At 41.1% G+C, this 20,733-nt stretch overlaps 1 protein-coding gene across 1 annotated transcript in view; it reads left to right on the forward strand.

Moving 5' to 3' along the window:
• LOC132551484 (protein-glutamine gamma-glutamyltransferase K-like) overlaps nt 1-20,733 on the forward strand; it is a 50,837-nt gene that overhangs the window by 23,051 nt on the left and 7,053 nt on the right. The window contains exons 6-12 of the mRNA XM_060215628.1: nt 3,668-3,775; nt 6,825-7,005; nt 7,353-7,488; nt 8,100-8,203; nt 11,528-11,643; nt 13,786-13,912; nt 17,815-18,102. Of these exons, the coding sequence (XP_060071611.1) occupies nt 3,668-3,775; nt 6,825-7,005; nt 7,353-7,488; nt 8,100-8,203; nt 11,528-11,643; nt 13,786-13,912; nt 17,815-18,102 (1,060 nt within the window). The remainder of the gene's footprint in view (nt 1-3,667; nt 3,776-6,824; nt 7,006-7,352; nt 7,489-8,099; nt 8,204-11,527; nt 11,644-13,785; nt 13,913-17,814; nt 18,103-20,733) is intronic.

The following is a 20,733-nucleotide window of genomic DNA, read 5'->3' on the forward strand; positions in this document are numbered from 1 at the left end:
GTGAAAATTAAATCTGTTTTCTGTCTCTGTCACAACTGTCTCTGTCACAGCTGTCTCTGTCACAACTGTCTTTGTCACAGCTGTCTCTGTCACAACTGTCTCTGTCACAACTGTCTTTGTCACAGCTGTCTCTGTCACAACTGTCTCTGTCACAACTGTCTCTGTCACAGCTGTCTCTGTCACAGCTGTCTCTGTCACAGCTGTCTCTGTCACAACTGTCTCTGTCAAAGCTGTCTCTGTCAGCTGTCTCTGTCACAACTGTCTCTGTCAAAGCTGTCTCTGTCAGCTGTCTCTGTCACAACTCTCTCTGTCACAATGTACAAGTCTACCCCTGTCACAGCTGTCTCTGTCACAATGTACAAGTCTGTACCCCTGTCACAACTGTCTCTGTTCACAGCTGTCTCTTTCACAATGTACAAGTCTATGTCCTTGTCACAGCTGTCTCTGTCACAATGTACAAGTCTGTACCCCTGTCACAACTGTCTTTGTCACAGCTGTCTCTTTCACAATGTACAAGTCTGTGTGGCACAGCTGTCTTGTCACAATGTACAAGTCTATGTCCCTGTCACAGCTGTCTCTGTTACACTGTCTCTGTCTCTGTCACAGCTGTCTCTGTCACAATGTACAAGTCTGTACCCCTGTCACAACTGTCTTTGTCACAGCTGTCTCTTTCACAATGTACAAGTCTGTGTCCCTGGCACAGCTGTCTCTGTCACAATGTACACATCTGTGTCCCTGTCACAGCTGTCTCTGTCACAATGTATAAGTCTGTGTCTCTTTCACAGCTGTCTCTTTCACAATGTACAAGTCTATGTCCCTGTCACAGCTGTCTCTGTCACAGCTGTCTCTGTTACAGCTGTCTCTGTCACAGCTGTCTCTGTCACAGCTGTCTCTGTCACAATGTACAAGTCTGTACCCCTGTCACAACTGTCTTTGTCACAGCTGTCTCTTTCACAATGTACAAGTCTGTGTCCCTGGCACAGCTGTCTCTGTCACAATGTACACAGTCTATGTCCCTGTCACAGCTGTCTCTGTTCACTGTCTCTGTACAGCTGTCTCTGTCACAGCTTCTGTCACAGCTGTCTCTGTCACAATGTACAAGTCTGTACCCCTGTCACAACTGTCTTTGTCACAGCTGTCTCTTTCACAATGTAAAAGTCTGTGTCCCTGGCACAGCTGTCTCTGTCACAATGTACACATCTGTGTCCCTGTCACAGCTGTCTCTGTCACAATGTACAAGTCTGTACCCCTGTCACAACTGTCTTTGTCACAGCTGTCTCTGTCACAGCTGTCTCTGTCACAGCTGTCTCTGTCACAATGTACAAGTCTATGTCCCTGTCACAGCTGTCTCTGTTACAACTGTCTCTGTTACAGCTGTCTCTGTCACAGCTGTCTCTGTCACAATGTACAAGTCTGTACCCCTGTCACAACTGTCTTTGTCACAGCTGTCTCTTTCACAATGTACAAGTCTGTGTCCCTGGCACAGCTGTCTCTGTCACAATGTACACATCTGTGTCCCTGTCACAGCTGTCTCTGTCACAGCTGTCTCTGTCACAGCTGTCTCTGTTACAGCTGTCTCTGTCACAGCTGTCTCTGTCACAGCTGTCTCTGTCACAGCTGTCTCTGTCACAATGTACAAGTCTGTACCCCTGTCACAACTGTCTTTGTCACAGCTGTCTCTTTCACAATGTACAAGTCTGTGTCCCTGGCACAGCTGTCTCTGTCACAATGTACAAGTCTATGTCCCTGTCACAGCTGTCTCTGTTCAACTGTCTCTGTTACAGCTGTCTCTGTCACAGCTGTCTCTGTCACAGTGTACAAGTCTGTACCCCTGTCACAACTGTCTTTGTCACAGCTGTCTCTTTCACAATGTACAAGTCTGTGTCCCTGGCACAGCTGTCTCTGTCACAATGTACACATCTGTGTCCCTGTCACAGCTGTCTCTGTCACAATGTACAAGTCTGTACCCCTGTCACAACTGTCTTTGTCACAGCTGTCTCTTTCACAATGTACAAGTCTGTGTCCCTGGCACAGCTGTCTCTGTCACAATGTACAAGTCTATGTCCCTGTCACAGCTGTCTCTGTTACAACTGTCTCTGTTACAGCTGTCTCTGTCACAGCTGTCTCTGTCACAATGTACAAGTCTGTACCCCTGTCACAACTGTCTTTGTCACAGCTGTCTCTTTCACAATGTACAAGTCTGTGTCCCTGGCACAGCTGTCTCTGTCACAATGTACACATCTGTGTCCCTGTCACAGCTGTCTCTGTCACAATGTATAAGTCTATGTCCCTGTCACAGCTGTCTCTGTCACAGCTGTCTCTGTTACAGCTGTCTCTGTCACAGCTGTCTCTGTCACAGCTGTCTCTGTCACAGCTGTCTCTGTCACAATGTACAAGTCTGTACCCCTGTCACAACTGTCTTTGTCACAGCTGTCTCTTTCACAATGTACAAGTCTGTGTCCCTGGCACAGCTGTCTCTGTCACAATGTACAAGTCTATGTCCCTGTCACAGCTGTCTCTGTTCAACTGTCTCTGTTACAGCTGTCTCTGTCACAGCTGTCTCTGTCACAGCTGTCTCTGTCACAGTGTACAAGTCTGTACCCCTGTCACAACTGTCATTTGTCACAGCTGTCTCTTTCACAATGTACAAGTCTGTGTCCCTGGCACAGCTGTCTCTGTCACAATGTACACATCTGTGTCCCTGTCACAGCTGTCTCTGTCACAATGTATAAGTCTGTGTCTCTGTCACAGCTGTCTCTGTCACAATGTACAAGTCTGTGTCTCTGTCACAGCTGTCTCTGTCACAATGTACAAGGCTGTACCCCTGTCACAACTGTCTTTGTCACAGCTGTCTCTTTCACAATGTACAAGTCTGTGTCCCTGGCACAGCTGTCTCTGTCACAATGTACACATCTGTGTCCCTGTCACAGCTGTCTCTGTCACAATGTATAAGTCTGTGTCTCTGTCACAGCTGTCTCTGTCACAATGTACAAGTCTGTGTCTCTGTCACAGCTGTCTCTGTCACAATGTACAAGTCTGTACCCCTGTCACAACTGTCTTTGTCACAGCTGTCTCTTTCACAATGTACAAGTCTGTGTCCCTGGCACAGCTGTCTCTGTCACAATGTACACATCTGTGTCCCTGTCACAGCTGTCTCTGTCACAATGTATAAGTCTGTGTCTCTGTCACAGCTGTCTCTGTCACAATGTACAAGTCTATGTCCCTGTCACAGCTGTCTCTGTCACAATGTATAAGTCTGTGTCTCTGTCACAGCTGTCTCTGTCACAATGTATAAGTCTGTGTCTCTGTCACAGCTGTCTCTGTCACAATGTACAAGTCTATGTCCCTGTCACAGCTGTCTCTGTCACAATGTATAAGTCTGTGTCTCTGTCACAGCTGTCTCTGTCACAGCTGTCTCTGTCACAACTGTCTCTGTCACAGCTGTCTCTGTCACAGCTGTCTCTGTCACAATGTATAAGTCTGTGTCTCTGTCACAGCTGTCTCTGTCACAATGTATAAGTCTGTGTCTCTGTCACAACTGTCTCTGTCACAGCTGTCTCTGTCACAGCTGTCTCTGTCACAATGTACAAGTCTGTCCCTGTCACTGCTGTTTCCCTTACAAGTCTATGTCAAGTTATATTGAGTGTCTCTATCCTTATATTTCCAGTTCTCAGAGCCTTGCCTGGAAGCTGCTCTATTTCTGTTGGACAAGGGAGAGTTGGCTGACTCTGGGAGAGGCAGTCCTGTGTCAATTGTGAGATGTATCTCCTCCCTGGTAAGATACTAGCAGTAGCAACAAACCAGCCATACAGTCTGTGCTTGTCAATACCAGTTACAACAAACCATATCTGTATCAGTTTGTGTATGTCAGTACTAATTACAACAAACCATATCTGTATCAGTTTGTGTATGTCAGTACTAATTACAACAAACCATATCTGTATCAGTTTCTACCAGTCAGTACTGATTACAACAAACCATATCTGTATCAGTTTCTACCAGTCAGTACTAATTACAACAAACCATATCTGTATCAGTTTCTACCAGTCAGTACTGATTACAACAAACCATATCTGTATCAGTTTCTACCAGTCAGTACTAATTACAACAAACCATATCTGTATCAGTTTCTACCAGTCAGTACTAATTACAACAAACCATATCTGTATCAGTTTCTACCAGTCAGTACTAATTACAACAAACCATATCTGTATCAGTTTCTACCAGTCAGTACTAATTACAACAAACCATATCTGTATCAGTTTCTACCAGTCAGTACTAATTACAACAAACCATATCTGTATCAGTACTACAGATATAGGTAGTGTTAGCTACAGGTGTTTACCTGTTTACTACAGATATAGGTAGTGTTAGCTACAGGTGTTTACCTGTTTACTACAGATATAGGTAGTGTTAGCTACAGGTGTTTACCTGTTTACTACAGATATAGGTAGTGTTAGCTACAGGTGTTTACCTGTTTACTACAGATATAGGTAGTGTTAGCTACAGGTGTTTATTGTTTACTACAGATATAGGTAGTGTTAGCTACAGGTGTTTACCTGTTTACTACAGATATAGGTAGTGTTAGCTACAGGTGTTTATTGTTTACTACAGATATAGGTAGTGTTAGCTACTGGTGTTTATTGTTTACTACAGATATAGGTAGTGTTAGCTACAGGTGTTTATTGTTTACTACAGATATAGGTCGTGTTAGCTACTGGTGTTTATTGTTTACTACAGATATAGGTAGTGTTAGCTACAGGTGTTTATTGTTTACTACAGATATAGGTAGTGTTAGCTACAGGTGTTTATTGTTTACTACAGATATAGGTAGTGTTAGCTACAGGTGTTTATTGTTTACTACAGATATAGGTAGTGTTAGCTACAGGTGTTTACCTGTTTACTACAGATATAGGTAGTGTTAGCTACAGGTGTTTATTGTTTACTACAGATATAGGTAGTGTTAGCTACAGGTGTTTACCTGTTTACTACAGATATAGGTAGTGTTAGCTACAGGTGTTTATTGTTTACTACAGATATAGGTAGTGTTAGCTACAGGTGTTTACCTGTTTACTACAGATATAGGTAGTGTTAGCTACAGGTGTTTACCTGTTTACTACAGATATAGGTAGTGTTAGCTACAGGTGTTTATTGTTTACTACAGATATAGGTAGTGTTAGCTACAGGTGTTTACCTGTTTACTACAGATATAGGTAGTGTTAGCTACAGGTGTTTACCTGTTTACTACAGATATAGGTAGTGTTAGCTACAGGTGTTTACCTGTTTACTACAGATATAGGTAGTGTTAGCTACAGGTGTTTACCTGTTTACTACAGATATAGGTAGTGTTAGCTACAGGTGTTTATTGTTTACTACAGATATAGGTAGTGTTAGCTACAGGTGTTTACCTGTTTACTACAGATATAGGTAGTGTTAGCTACAGGTGTTTATTGTTTACTACAGATATAGGTAGTGTTAGCTACAGGTGTTTATTGTTTACTACAGATATAGGTAGTGTTAGCTACAGGTGTTTATTGTTTACTACAGATATAGGTAGTGTTAGCTACAGGTGTTTACCTGTTTACTACAGATATAGGTAGTGTTAGCTACAGGTGTTTATTGTTTACTACAGATATAGGTAGTGTTAGCTACAGGTGTTTACCTGTTTACTACAGATATAGGTAGTGTTAGCTACAGGTGTTTATTGTTTACTACAGATATAGGTAGTGTTAGCTACAGGTGTTTATTGTTTACTACAGATATAGGTAGTGTTAGCTACAGGTGTTTACCTGTTTACTACAGATATAGGTAGTGTTAGCTACAGGTGTTTACCTGTTTACTACAGATATAGGTAGTGTTAGCTACAGGTGTTTACCTGTTTACTACAGATATAGGTAGTGTTAGCTACAGGTGTTTACCTGTTTACTACAGATATAGGTAGTGTTAGCTACAGGTGTTTACCTGTTTACTACAGATATAGGTAGTGTTAGCTACAGGTGTTTACCTGTTTACTACAGATATAGGTAGTGTTAGCTACAGGTGTTTACCTGTTTACTACAGATATAGGTAGTGTTAGCTACAGGTGTTTACCTGTTTACTACAGATATAGGTAGTGTTAGCTACAGGTGTTTACCTGTTTACTACAGATATAGGTAGTGTTAGCTACAGGTGTTTATTGTTTACTACAGATATAGGTAGTGTTAGCTACAGGTGTTTACCTGTTTACTACAGATATAGGTAGTGTTAGCTACAGGTGTTTATTGTTTACTACAGATATAGGTAGTGTTAGCTACAGGTGTTTACCTGTTTACTACAGATATAGGTAGTGTTAGCTACAGGTGTTTACCTGTTTACTACAGATATAGGTAGTGTTAGCTACAGGTGTTTATTGTTTACTACAGATATAGGTAGTGTTAGCTACAGGTGTTTACCTGTTTACTACAGATATAGGTAGTGTTAGCTACAGGTGTTTATTGTTTACTACAGATATAGGTAGTGTTAGCTACAGGTGTTTATTGTTTACTACAGATATAGGTAGTGTTAGCTACAGGTGTTTACCTGTTTACTACAGATATAGGTAGTGTTAGCTACAGGTGTTTATTGTTTACTACAGATATAGGTAGTGTTAGCTACAGGTGTTTATTGTTTACTACAGATATAGGTAGTGTTAGCTACAGGTGTTTACCTGTTTACTACAGATATAGGTAGTGTTAGCTACAGGTGTTTATTGTTTACTACAGATATAGGTAGTGTTAGCTACAGGTGTTTACCTGTTTACTACAGATATAGGTAGTGTTAACTACAAGTGTTTATTTGTTGAATAGGCTAACAGTATGGATGATCATGGAGGTGTATTGGAGGGGCGATGGACTGAGACGTACCCACCTGAGTGTGTACGTCCGTGGGAGTGGAGTGGCAGTGTTAACATACTGAAGAAATACATGGAGACCCTTGAATCGGTCCAATATGGCCAGTGTTGGGTATTCTCCTGTCTCGTTACCACATGTTAGTTACCAATTGTGTATAAATCTCTCGCAATTTTCAACATTAATTTCTATGAACATCAGGAAATACCAGTTTTAGATCAAACATTTTTAGTTCAGTTAGTACAAAGGACTGATTAGGTATTCTAGGATGTGATAGCCATCATTCATCCATCCCTCTGTCATCTTTCTTGCTTATTTTTACTTAAAGCTACTTATCATGAATGACTGAATGGATTTTGACCAAATTGAAAGTGGAATCTTTGATGATAAACCTTTGAGTCTGTTGATAATTTTAAGAAAGATATTTCTATGTTGATTAAGAGTTACACTGTAGAAATTTTGAGATCAACATTTCTTAAATTACAGTGCTGCGCTCATTGGGTATACCAACTAGATCTGTGACCAACTTTGAGTCTGCTCATGACACCGACTGTAGTATGACAATTGATTTCCATTGTGGTGCAGATGGTTTCCCAGAAGATGCTCTTGATGACTCCAAATGGTATCTTATAAAATTATATCACTTTTTTGTAAGATTCATCTTAATTACTCCACCATTCAGCACATGGTGATTTTCTCATTTACAAATAATGTCTCTCTACATTGATATCTGTAACAGGCAAGGAGTTTTTAAAAGTGCTGAATTAACATCAATGATAAAAACCGGCTCTTTTCTAACACTTTCAATTTAAGATTCAATTTTCATGACTCTTTCCTTACATAACAGAGTTTAATCTGGATTGTATTCACAGGTGGAGACCTGATAGACCACAACACAATAATATGATGTTGTTTTGGTGTCACATTGCCTTGTGTACTGCTAACGACTGTCCATTGCCTTTGATAACACACTTTATAGCTTTACGTCAAGCATTTTAAAGATCATGATTTTCTGGGAGCTCTTCGAATAAATAAACATACAGAGAAAAATATCTTTATAACTTGATGAAGTAGACAAATTAATTTGTTTAACACATCTAGCAAATATAATATCTGAGCTGTTCAACCAAGGTAAGGTTGTCAGGCGAGATTCATTGTCAATATGAATGCAATCTGATGAGTAGATAACTTACAGCTATATAAGTTCACAAATATAATTTTTACTTTCGGCAGGAATTTTCATGTCTGGAATGAGTCTTGGTTCCGGCGCCTTGATCTTCCGTCGGGCTATGATGGCTGGCAGGCTCATGATGGCACACCTCAGGAACTAAGTGAAGGTGAGATTAATTATCATAATAATCCATTGTAACCGAAGCACGTTCTGTATCTAACTGTGTCAACATAATTATACTGGTTATCCAGATTCAATAAAACTAGGGCAATGCATGAACAAAAGAAATATTTACAAGGAAACTCTCAAAAATGGGTCAAGGATATAAGACTAGGTGTTCAGGAAGAGTAAGCATCTTCTGCTTAATGGACAACACCCATCATGTAAATCTTGGTCAATCCAAGTGAGTAATGTCATGTTCTGAAATGAGAACAAGGTATACAACCATTGAACCATAAGGCAAGCAGATGAGCATCAAATACAGTAAAAGTCACTTGTGTTGAACACGCTTACATTAGATAAGTTAAATGTTTTGTTCGGTCACGTTTTTTTCTCTTCTTTATCTTAGTAAACTAAACCACATGAATTAAACTCTGTTGTATCAAATACTGGTTTGTGTTCGATATATTTTGTGGACCATCCCTTCTAAATTCTACCAAAATTTCCTTTTTTGTGTCGAACATTCAGGCGTCGCCTTGTCTCAGGTGAAAATTTCCTGAATTCAGTCCGCATGCCCAAATGTTATCTGTCAGCCATATCTGTGTTAACGAGCCCTATTGCAATTGTCGATTGAGCATTAATCCCTGTGTTTACACAGATTAAAAGGTGAAAGTTAGAATTTCTACAGATTAAGGTAAACCAAACTTAAAACAAAATACATTGTATTCTGTTAAATGTTCTGTGTGTTGTTTATATATATAGGCATGGCTGCAAGCAACCGAAAGGAAAAAATAAGCGATAACTACCTTGCCAATCCAGATTACTGAAAATACTTGTAATTTGTTTGTGATTTTAGATACATTTACTGGAAATACATGTACATATACAAAGTGCATGTTTTATTCCATTTGACAGTTATCCTTACACGGTGCTTCACGTGTAAAGTTATGCTTCAGTGACGTTGCTGCAGCCTTCGTAACCAACCTCAGTATTAGTAGTGTTATATCAATGTAGAATATTCTTGGGTACAGATTTATTGAATTTTTCTTTTAAATATTGTTGACGGAAGTTGTTTCACTTTAAATATTGATTTCACTAGGTTCTGTGTATGAGAGAATAATCATGCATTTCACATGTTTTCTTTCATATCTATAACTTTTTATTTAAATAAAAGATGTTGTTACTGTATAAAATTACAAAATATTTTCATTTAATTATTATTTATTACTATGCTATGAGGCACATATCCGCTAAACAGCCAATGAAAGTAGTGTCTTCAATGCACAATGTCTTCATTCAAGTCGAACAAACCAACAAACATAGTACCGTAGATTTGCGGGTATAGTTCGCAGGTACTTTTTTGGGGTCAGATTTTTTTTTAAAAATGAGATTTTCTATAGAAAGATTAATTGATTACTGGTTACCGCGATGAAACAGTTGATGTAGTTTTATCCATTGATAACAAGGAAACCACAATCATCGTGACCCTGACATATTTATTTACCTTATGTAAACAAAATCACACAGGTGCCTGACTTAACAAGCATGAAAGGCTTGGCTAATTGGATAATTAACGGTTCTTAACAGGTAACAAACACGTTGAGTATGAGGAGATTGATGACATTCGGCTTCGGCTGAACGCGTACTACTGCTCAGAAAACGATGTTGTTTTAACTGTCTGAAAAGTTTCAATCATACCTTGTCCCCATATCTGTACCTACCGCGGTATCCGAAGGTACTTAGTTATAGATTGTTTACACCGACTTCGACATGGGGAAACAGCGAAAGCCATTGACTACGCCGAGAGACTTGAGTTTCGTGCCACCGGTCGCCACTTCGACATTCCAGATTGAAATATCAAGGCATTGAAGAAAAAAAAAGACAGTCTGAAGTCCCAACCACTGACCAGAAGGGCTGACATAGGTGCGACAGCGAAACACCCAGAGAGGGAGAGAGAGCTATTCAACTTTGTATGCGATCGCCAAGATGCCAGCATCGCTGCCAGTACAACAAAACTGCACGTGCGGGCCATACAGATCAAGAGAGGTCATGGGGTCACCAACTTAGGGCGTCGGTGGGATGGGCTGTCTGATTTATGAACAGAATGACAATCGCCCAAAAACTCCCGGACTCCTTGAATTCCACAGATACATCATCAAAATGAGGCAGAAATTCAGACACTACTATAGCCCCGAACAATAGTAAGACCGTCACTATTCGAACAACAGGAAACGAAAAAAAAAATAAAATAGATTCACCGAAATGCTAGCGTGAATGGCCGATGATTAAAACATTCGAAATTTATTTTATTTTATTTATTTTTTGTTGTTTTTATCTCCAAACTATCATATATGACCGACGACTTTTACATATAACTATGTGAAGGGAGGTAATCCAATATGGCGGACGCAGAACTCGGGACTGATAACCCCAAGAATGGCATGTTCCTGCGTATAATGCACACCCCCTTTCTGACACGACAGTTTCAGCTTGAAAAAGTGTGCACTATACGCGAAAATTTACAGTATTTTATTTGGTCTGTTGATAGTCTGATGTAATGGGTTCTGTGATGTTATAATCTCCACAGGTGTGATGTGGTGTGGACTTGCCCCCTTGTAATATCTATTTTATAGGTTATAATCTCCACAGGTGTGATGTGGTGTGGACTTGCCCCCTTGTAATATCTATTTTATAGGTTATAATCTCCACAGGTGTGATGTGGTGTGGACTTGCCCCCTTGTAATATCTATTTTATATGTTATAATCTCCACAGGTGTGATGTGGTGTGGACCTGCCCCCTTGTAATATCTATTTCTTACGTTATAATCTCCACAGGTGTGATGTGGCGTGGACCTGCCTCCTTGTAATATCTATTTTATACGTTATAATCTCCACAGGTGTGATGTGGTGTGGATCTGCCCCGTTGTAATATCTATTTCATACGTTATAATCTCCACAGGTGTGATGTGGTGTGGACCTGCCCCCTTGTAATATATATTTTTGATACATTATAATCTCCACAGGTGTGATGTGGTGTGGACCTGCCCCCTTGTAATATATATTTTTGATACATTATAATCTCCACAGGTGTGATGCGGTGTGGACCTGCCCCCTTGTAATATGTTTTATACGTTATAATCTCCACAGGTGTGATGTTGTGTGGACTTGCCCCCTTGTAATATCTATTTTATTTGTTATAATCTCCACAGGTGTGATGCGGTGTGGACCTGCCCCCTTGTAATATCTATTTTATACGTTATAATCTCCACAGGTGTGATGTGGTGTGGACCTGCCCCCTTGTAATATGTTTTATACGTTATAATCTCCACAGGTGTGATGCGGTGTGGACCTGCCCCCTTGAAAGCCATTAAAGAGGGACATGTGTATCTCAATTATGATGTTGGCTTCGTGTTTTCAGAGGTCAATGGTGATAAAATCAACTGGCAGGTAGGTCATAGGTCAACTAGGAACTGGGCTGGGTTATATAGAGGTTCACACAGGTGGTTAAATAGGAGTGACAAAGCCCTATAAATTGGCCTTGTAATGTGAGCCATACCTGTTAGATTATCACTTAATAACCAACCAACCTCCCCCCTCCCATGAGCCAAGATAACAGTACTCATAGTTCTGTAGACTTATACCCTTGCCTTGTTCAGGTCCCCTCCACATGAGCAAGGACGAAAAATCTCACAAGACATAGCTATACAGCTGCTAGTCTGTCACAGCCTTGGTTCCTTGTACAACTGTCAAGATCTCACACGACCTGGCTGTACAGCTGCTGGTCAGTCTCAGCCTCGGTCCCTTGTATGACTGTCAAGATCTCTCACAACATGGCTGTACAGCTGCTGGTCAGTCTCAGCTTCTGTCTCTTGTATGACTGTCAAGATCTCACACATCATGGCTATACAGCTGCTGGTCAGTCTCAGCTTCTGTCCCAGCCTCATTAGGGTGTCAAAGCTGTAGCACCTCAAACTCAGAAGGTCATGTATGGTCACAAACAACCCTATTTTCTACTTGACTAAAAATCTAGAATCGTATTTTAGTTTTGCTTTATTTATTTTTATTCTTTTTATTCTGTTGTGTGAAGTAGGGGTATTACATTAGGGGTAAGTATTCTGTTGTGTGAAGTAGGGGTATTACATTAGGGGTAAGTATTCTGTTGTATGAAGTAGGGGTATTACATTAGGGGTAAGTATTCTGTTGTATGAAGTAGGGGTATTACATTAGGGGTAAGTATTCTGTTGTATGAAGTAGGGGTATTACATTAGGGGTAAGTATTCTGTTGTATGAAGTAGGGGTATTACATTAGGGGTAAGTATTCTGTTGTATGAAGTAGGGGTATTACATTAGGGGTAAGTATTCTGTTGTATGAAGTAGGGGTATTACATTAGGGGTAAGTATTCTGTTGTGTGAAGTAGGGGTATTACATTAGGGGTAAGTATTCTGTTGTGTGAAGTAGGGGTATTACATTAGGGGTAAGTATTCTGTTGTGTGAAGTAGGGTATTACATTAGGGGTAAGTATTCTGTCATATGAAGTAGGGGTATTACATTAGGGGTAAGTATTCTGTTGTGTGAAGTAGGGTATTACATTAGGGGTAAGTATTCTGTTGTATGAAGTAGGGGTATTACATTAGGGGTAAGTATTCTGTTGTATGAAGTAGGGGTATTACATTAGGGGTAAGTATTCTGTTGTATGAAGTAGGGGTATTACATTAGGGGTAAGTATTCTGTTGTATGAAGTAGGGGTATTACATTAGGGGTAAGTATTCTGTTGTATGAAGTAGGGGTATTACATTAGGGGTAAGTATTCTGTTGTATGAAGTAGGGGTATTACATTAGGGGTAAGTATTCTGTTGTGTGAAGTAGGGGTATTACATTAGGGGTAAGTATTCTGTCATATGAAGTAGGGGTATTACATTAGGGGTAAGTATTCTGTTGTATGAAGTAGGGGTATTACATTAGGGGTAAGTATTCTGTTGTGTGAAGTAGGGGTATTACATTAGGGGTAAGTATTCTGTTGTATGAAGTAGGGGTATTACATTAGGGGTAAGTATTCTGTTGTATGAAGTAGGGGTATTACATTAGGGGTAAGTATTCTGTTGTGTGAAGTAGGGTATTACATTAGGGGTAAGTATTCTGTTGTATGAAGTAGGGGTATTACATTAGGGGTAAGTATTCTGTTGTGTGAAGTAGGGGTATTACATTAGGGGTAAGTATTCTGTTGTATGAAGTAGGGTATTACATTAGGGGTAAGTATTCTGTTGTATGAAGTAGGGGTATTACATTAGGGGTAAGTATTCTGTTGTATGAAGTAGGGGTATTACATTAGGGGTAAGTATTCTGTTGTATGAAGTAGGGGTATTACATTAGGGGTAAGTATTCTGTTGTGTGAAGTAGGGGTATTACATTAGGGGTAAGTATTCTGTCGTGTGAAGTAGGGGTATTACATTAGGGGTAAGTATTCTGTTGTGTGAAGTAGGGGTATAACATTAGGAGATTGCCATGATCAACTTTGAAAGCTTTAAAACAGATTGAGTAGGACTCTTGCTTTGAAATTTTGGTGACTATTGTTTTAATAACTGTTTTAGATAAATGAGGATGGGAGTATGGAAGTGACCAATATTGACAAATTTGCAATCGGCAAGAACATCAGTACCAAGGCCATAGGTTCAAGTGACAGGGAGGATGTCACAGGGCTGTATAAGTATCCTGAAGGTGAGGTCAGTCAATAAGGATGTCACAGGGCTGTATAAGTATCCTGAAGGTGAGGTCAGTCAATAAGGATGTCACAGGGCTGTATAAGTATCCTGAAGGTGAGGTCAGTCAATAAGGACATCACAGGGCTGTATAAGTATCCTGAAGGTGAGGTCAGTCAATAAGGATATCACAAGGCTGTATAAGTATCCTGAAGGTGAGGTCAGTCAATAGGATGTCACAAGGCTGTATAAGTATCCTGAAGGTGAGGTCAGTGAATAAGGATGTCACAAGGCTGTATAAGTATCCTGAAGGTGAGGTCAGTCAATAAGGATATCACAGGGCTGTATAAGTATCCTGAAGGTGAGGTCAGTCAATAAGGATGTCACAGGGCTGTATAAGTATCCTGAAGGTGAGGTCAGTCAATAAGGACATCACAAGGCTGTATAAGTATCCTGAAGGTGAGGTCAGTCAATAAGGATATCACAAGGCTGTATAAGTATCCTGAAGGTGAGGTCAGTCAATAAGGATGTCACAAGGCTGTATAAGTATCCTGAAGGTGAGGTCAGTCAATAAGGATGTCACAAGGCTGTATAAGTATCCTGAAGGTGAGGTCAGTGAATAAGGATATCACGGGGCTGTATAAGTATCCTGAAGGTGAGGTCAGTGAATAAGGATGTCACAGCGCTGTATAAGTATCCTGAAGGTGAGGTCAGTGAATAAGGATGTCACAGCGCTGAATAAGCATCCTGAAGGTGAGGTCAGTCAAAAAGGATGAGAGGTGTAGTCCTATGAGAGGTGTAGTCGTTGGGGTTATCCTGTGAGAGGTGTAGTCCTATGAGAGGTGTGGACCTATGAGAGGTGTAGTCCTATGGGAGGTGTAGTCGTTGGGGAGGTGTAGTCCTATGGGAGGTGTAGTCCTATGAGAGATGTAGTCCTATGGGAGGTGTAGTCCTATGAGAGATGTAGTCCTGTGGGAGGTGTAGTCCTATGAGAGATGTAGTCTTATGAGAGGTGTAGTCCTATGAGAGGTGTAGTCCTATGAGAGATGTAGTCTTATGAGAGATGTAGTCTTATGAGAGGTGTAGTCGTTGGGGAGGTGTAGTCCTGTGGGAGGTGAAGTCCTGTGAGAGATGTAGTCCTATGAGAGGTGTAGTCCTGTGAGAGGTGTAGTCCTATGAGAGGTGTAGTCCTGTGAGAGGTGTAGTCCTATGGGAGGTGTAGTCATTGGGGTTGTCCTGTGAGAGGTGTAGTCCTATGGGAGATGTAGTCCTATGAGAGGTGTAGTCCTGTGAGAGGTGTAGTCCTATGGGAGGTGTAGTCCTATGAGAGGTGTAGTCATTGGGGTTGTCCTGTGAGAGGTGTAGTCCTATGAGAGGTGTAGTCCTATGAGAGGTGTAGTCCTATGAGAGGTGCAGATCTATGAGAGGTGTAGTCCTATGGAAGGTGTAGTCCTATGGGAGGTGTAGTCCTATGGGAGATGTAGTCCTGTGGGAGGTGTAGTCCTATAAGAGGTGCGGACCTATGAGAGGTGTAGTCCTATGAGAGATGTAGTCCTATGGGAGAAGTAGTCGTATGGGAGGTGTAGTCCTATGAGAGGTGTAGTCCTATGAGAGGTGTAGATCTATGAGAGGTGTAGTCCTATGGTCCTGGGAGGTGTAGTAGTCCTATGGGGAGGTGTAGTCCTATGGGAGGTGTAGTCCTGTGGGAGGTGTAGTCCTGTGGGAGGTGTAGGAGATGTAGTCTAGTCCTATGGGAGGTGTAGTCCTATGGGAGGTGTAGTCCTGTGGGAGGTGTAGTCCTATGGGAGGTGTAGACCTGTGGGAGGTATAGTCCTGTGGGAGGTGTAGTCCTATTGGAGGTGTAGTCCTATGGGAGATGTAGTCCTGTGGGAGGTGTAGTCCTGTGGGAGGTGTAGTCCTATGGGAGGTGTAGTCCTATGGGAGGTGTAGTCCTATGAGAGATGTCCTATGGGAGGTGTAGTCGTATGGGAGGTGTAGTCCTATGAGAGGTGTAGTCCTATGGGAGGTGTAGTCCTATAGGGATGGGAGGTGTAGTCCTAGAGGTGTAGTCCTATGGCAGAGGTGTAGTCCTATGAGAGGTGTAGTCCTATGGGAGGTGTAGTCCTATGTAGTCCTATGGGAGGTGTGTCCTATGGGAGTGTAGTCCTATGGGAGGTGTAGTCCGTATTGAGAGGTGTAGTCCTATGGGAGGTGTAGTCCTGTGGGAGGTGTAGTCTTGAGAGGTGTAGTCCTATGGGAGGTGTAGTCCTGTGGGAGGTGTAGTCCTGTTGGAGGTGTAGTCCTATGGGAGGTGTAGTCCTGTGGGAGATGTAGTCTGGAGTCCTATGGGAGGTTAAGTCCTGTGGGAGGTGTAGTCCTATGAGAGGTGCAGACCTATGAGAGGTGTAGTCCTATGGGAGATGTAGTCCTATGGGAGAAGTAGTCGTATGGGAGGTGTAGTCCTATGAGAGGTGTAGTCCTATTAGAGGTGCAGATCTATGAGAGGTGTAGTCCTATGGAAGGTGTAGTCCTATGGGAGGTGTAGTCCTATGGGAGAAATAGTCGTTTGAGAGGTGTAGTCCTATGGGAGGTGTAGTCCTGTGGGAGGTGTAGTCCTGTAGGAGATGTAGTCTGGAGTCCTATGGGAGGTGTAGTCCTGTGGGAGGTGTAGTCCTGTGGGAGATGTAGTCTGGAGTCCTATGGGAGGTTAAGTCCTGTGGGAGGTGTAGTCCTATAAGAGGTGCGGACCTATGAGAGGTGTAGTCCTATGAGAGATGTAGTCCTATGGGAGAAGTAGTCGTATGGGAGGTGTAGTCCTATGAGAGGTGTAGTCCTATGAGAGGTGCAGATCTATGAGAGGTGTAGTCCTATGGAAGGTGTAGTCCTATGGGAGGTGTAGTCCTATGGGAGAAATTGTCGTTTGAGAGGTGTAGTCCTATGGGAGGTGTAGTCCTGTGGGAGGTGTAGTCCTGTAGGAGATGTAGTCTGGAGTCCTATGGGAGGTGTAGTCCTGTGGGAGGTGTAGTCCTGTGGGAGGTGTAGTCCTATGGGAGGTGTAGACCTGTGGGAGGTATAGTCCTGTGGGAGGTGTAGTCCTATTGGAGGTGTAGTCCTATGGGAGGTTAAGTCCTGTGGGAGGTGTAGTCCTATGAGAGGTGTAGTCCTGTGGGAGGTGTAGTCCTGTGGGAGGTGTAGTCCTATTGGAGGTGTAGTCCTATGAGAGATGTAGTCCTATGGGAGAAGTAGTCGTATGGGAGGTGTAGTTCTATGAGAGGTGTAGTCCTATGAGAGGTGCAGATCTATGAGAGGTGTAGTCCTATGGAAGGTGTAGTCCTATGGGAGGTGTAGTCCTATGGGAGAAATTGTCGTTTGAGAGGTGTAGTCCTGTGGGAGGTGTAGTCCTGTAGGAGATGTAGTCTGGAGTCCTATGGGAGGTGTAGTCCTGTGGGAGGTGTAGTCCTATGGGAGGTGTAGACCTGTGGGAGGTATAGTCCTGTGGGAGGTGTAGTCCTATTGGAGGTGTAGTCCTATGGGAGGTGTAGTCCTGTGGGAGATGTAGTCTGGAGTCCTATGGGAGGTTAAGTCCTGTGGGAGGTGTAGTCCTATGAGAGGTGTAGTCCTGTGGGAGATGTAGTCTGGAGTCCTATGGGAGGTTAAGTCCTGTGGGAGGTGTAGTCCTATGAGAGGTGTAGTCCTGTGGGAGATGTAGTCCTATGAGGGGTGTTGTCCTGTGGGAGGTGTAGTCCTATGGGAGAAGTAGTGCTATGGGAGGTGTAGTCCTATGAGAAGGTGTTACCTTCTGTATGGAACGTGTCAGTTTTTTTTTGATATATGAGGCATTCTAGATGATTTGTTTGAATACATTCAAAGTTTCTAGACATATGAAATTTGATGATATACTTATTTGTTTATCCATGTAAGGATCTGTTGATGAACGAAGAGTTGTGAAGTTTGTAAATCAATTTGGAAGCAAAAGAAAGGAGAGGATTTACGAACAGGAGCCTAAAAAGGAAGTTGATCTGGAGCTTGATCTTCCAAACAACACGATGATTGGAGAAGATGTTGAGATCAAGGTCAAGGTCATTAACTTGGAAAAGGAGGACCGTAAAGTACACATCCGCATTACAGTTCTAAATGCATACTACACAGGTATTGCTGGTCGCAGAGTAAAAACCGAGAAAATGGAGTGTGTTATTCCAGGCAACAGGGGTGAGAAATTACGTTTATTGTCAAAAACTACAAATTTTCATGTAGAATGCAATAAAAAAAATACTGGCTTCATAAAGATACCAATAAAACACATGGAAGCTCAAACAACCATACAGTCAGCGTAGTACTGTATTATAACCTGATAAACAACCATACAGTCGGTGTAGTACTGTATTATAACCTGATAAACAACCATACAGTCAGTGTAGTACTGTATTATAACCTGATAAACAACCATACAGTCAGTGTAGTACTGTATTATAACCTGATAAACAACCATACAGTCAGTGTAGTACTGTATTATAACCTGATAAACAACCATACAGTCGGTGTAGTACTGTATTATAACCTGATAAACAACCATACAGTCGGTGTAGTACTGTATTATAACCTGATAAACAACCATACAGTCGGTGTAGTACTGTATTATAACCTGATAAACAACCATACAGTCGGTGTAGTACTGTATTATAACCTGATAAACAACCATACAGTCAGTGTAGTACTGTATTATAACCTGATAAACAACCATACAGTCAGCGTAGTACTGTATTATAACCTGATAAACAACCATACACTGTATTATAACCTGATAAACAACCATACAGTCGGTGTAGTACTGTATTATAACCTGATAAACAACCATACAGTCGGTGTAGTACTGTATTATAACCTGATAAACAACCATACAGTCGGTGTAGTACTGTATTATAACCTGATAAACAACCATACAGTCAGTGTAGTACTGTATTATAACCTGATAAACAACCATACAGTCAGTGTAGTACTGTATTATAACCTGATAAACAACCATACAGTCAGTGTAGTACTGTATTATAACCTGATAAACAACCATACAGTCAGTGTAGTACTGTATTATAACCTACAGTCAGTGTAGTACTGTATTATAACCTGTATAAACAACCATACAGTCAGTGTAGTACTGTATTATAACCTGATAAACAACCTGATAAACAACCATACAGTCAGTGTAGTACTGTATTATAACCTGATAAACAACCATACAGTCAGTGTAGTACTGTATTATAACCTGATAAACAACCATACAGTCAGTGTAGTACTGTATTATAACCTGACAAACAACCATACAGTCGGCGTAGTACTGTATTATAACCTGACAAACAACCATACAGTCAGCGTAGTACTGTATTATAACCTGACAAACAACCATAAAGTCGGCGTAGTACTGTATTATAACCTGACAAACAACCATACAGTCGGCGTAGTACTGTATTATAACCTGACAAACAACCATACAGTCGGCGTAGTACTGTATTATAACCTGACAAACAACCATACAGTCGGCGTAGTACTGTATTATAACCTGACAAACAACCATACAGTCGGCGTAGTACTGTATTATAACCTGACAAACAACCATACAGTCGGTGTAGTACTGTATTATAACCTGAAAAACAACCATACAGTCGGCGTAGTACTGTATTATAACCTGACAAACCATACACGTAGTACTGTATTATAACAGTCGGCGTAGTACTGTATTATAACCTGACAAACAACCATACAGTCGGCGTAGTACTGTATTATAACCTGACAAACAACCATACAGTCGGCGTAGTACTGTATTATAACCTGACAAACAACCATACAGTCGGCGTAGTACTGTATTATAACCTGATAAACAACCATACAGTCGGCGTAGTACTGTATTATAACCTGATAAACAACCATACAGTCGGCGTAGTACTGTATTATAACCTGATAAACAACCATACAGTCGGCGTAGTACTGTATTATAACCTGATAAACAACCATACAGTCGGCGTAGTACTGTATTATAACCTGATAAACAACCATACAGTCGGCGTAGTACTGTATTATAACCTGATAAACAACCATACAGTCGGCGTAGTACTGTATTATAACCTGATAAACAACCATACAGTCGGCGTAGTACTGTATTATAACCTGATAAACAACCATACAGTCGGTGTAGTACTGTATTATAACCTGATAAACAACCATACAGTCGGTGTAGTACTGTATTATAACCTGATAAACAACCATACAGTCGGTGTAGTACTGTATTATAACCTGATAAACAACCATACAGTCGGTGTAGTACTGTATTATAACCTGATAAACAACCATACAGTCGGTGTAGTACTGTATTATAACCTGATAAACAACCATACAGTCGGTGTAGTACTGTATTATAACCTGATAAACAACCATACAGTCGGTGTAGTACTGTATTATAACCTGATAAACAACCATACAGTCGGTGTAGTACTGTATTATAACCTGATAAACAACCATACAGTCGGTGTAGTACTGTATTATAACCTGATAAACAACCATACAGTCGGTGTAGTACTGTATTATAACCTGATAAACAACCATACAGTCGGTGTAGTACTGTATCATAACCTGATGCTGTAGTTTATATATAACCTGATACTGTAGTCTATATAACCTGATACTGTAGTTTATATATAACCTGATACTGTAGTTTATATATAACCTGATACTGTAGTTTATATATAACCTGATACTGTAGTCTATATAACCTGATACTATAGTCTATATAACCTGATACTGTAGTTTATATATAACCTGATACTGTAGTTGATATATAACCTGATACTG

The sequence above is a fragment of the Ylistrum balloti genome, unplaced genomic scaffold (assembly GCF_031769215.1).
Source record: "Ylistrum balloti isolate Yb309-2 unplaced genomic scaffold, AGI_CSIRO_Ybal_v1 Utg370202, whole genome shotgun sequence".
Lineage (NCBI taxonomy): Eukaryota > Metazoa > Mollusca > Bivalvia > Pectinida > Pectinidae > Ylistrum > Ylistrum balloti.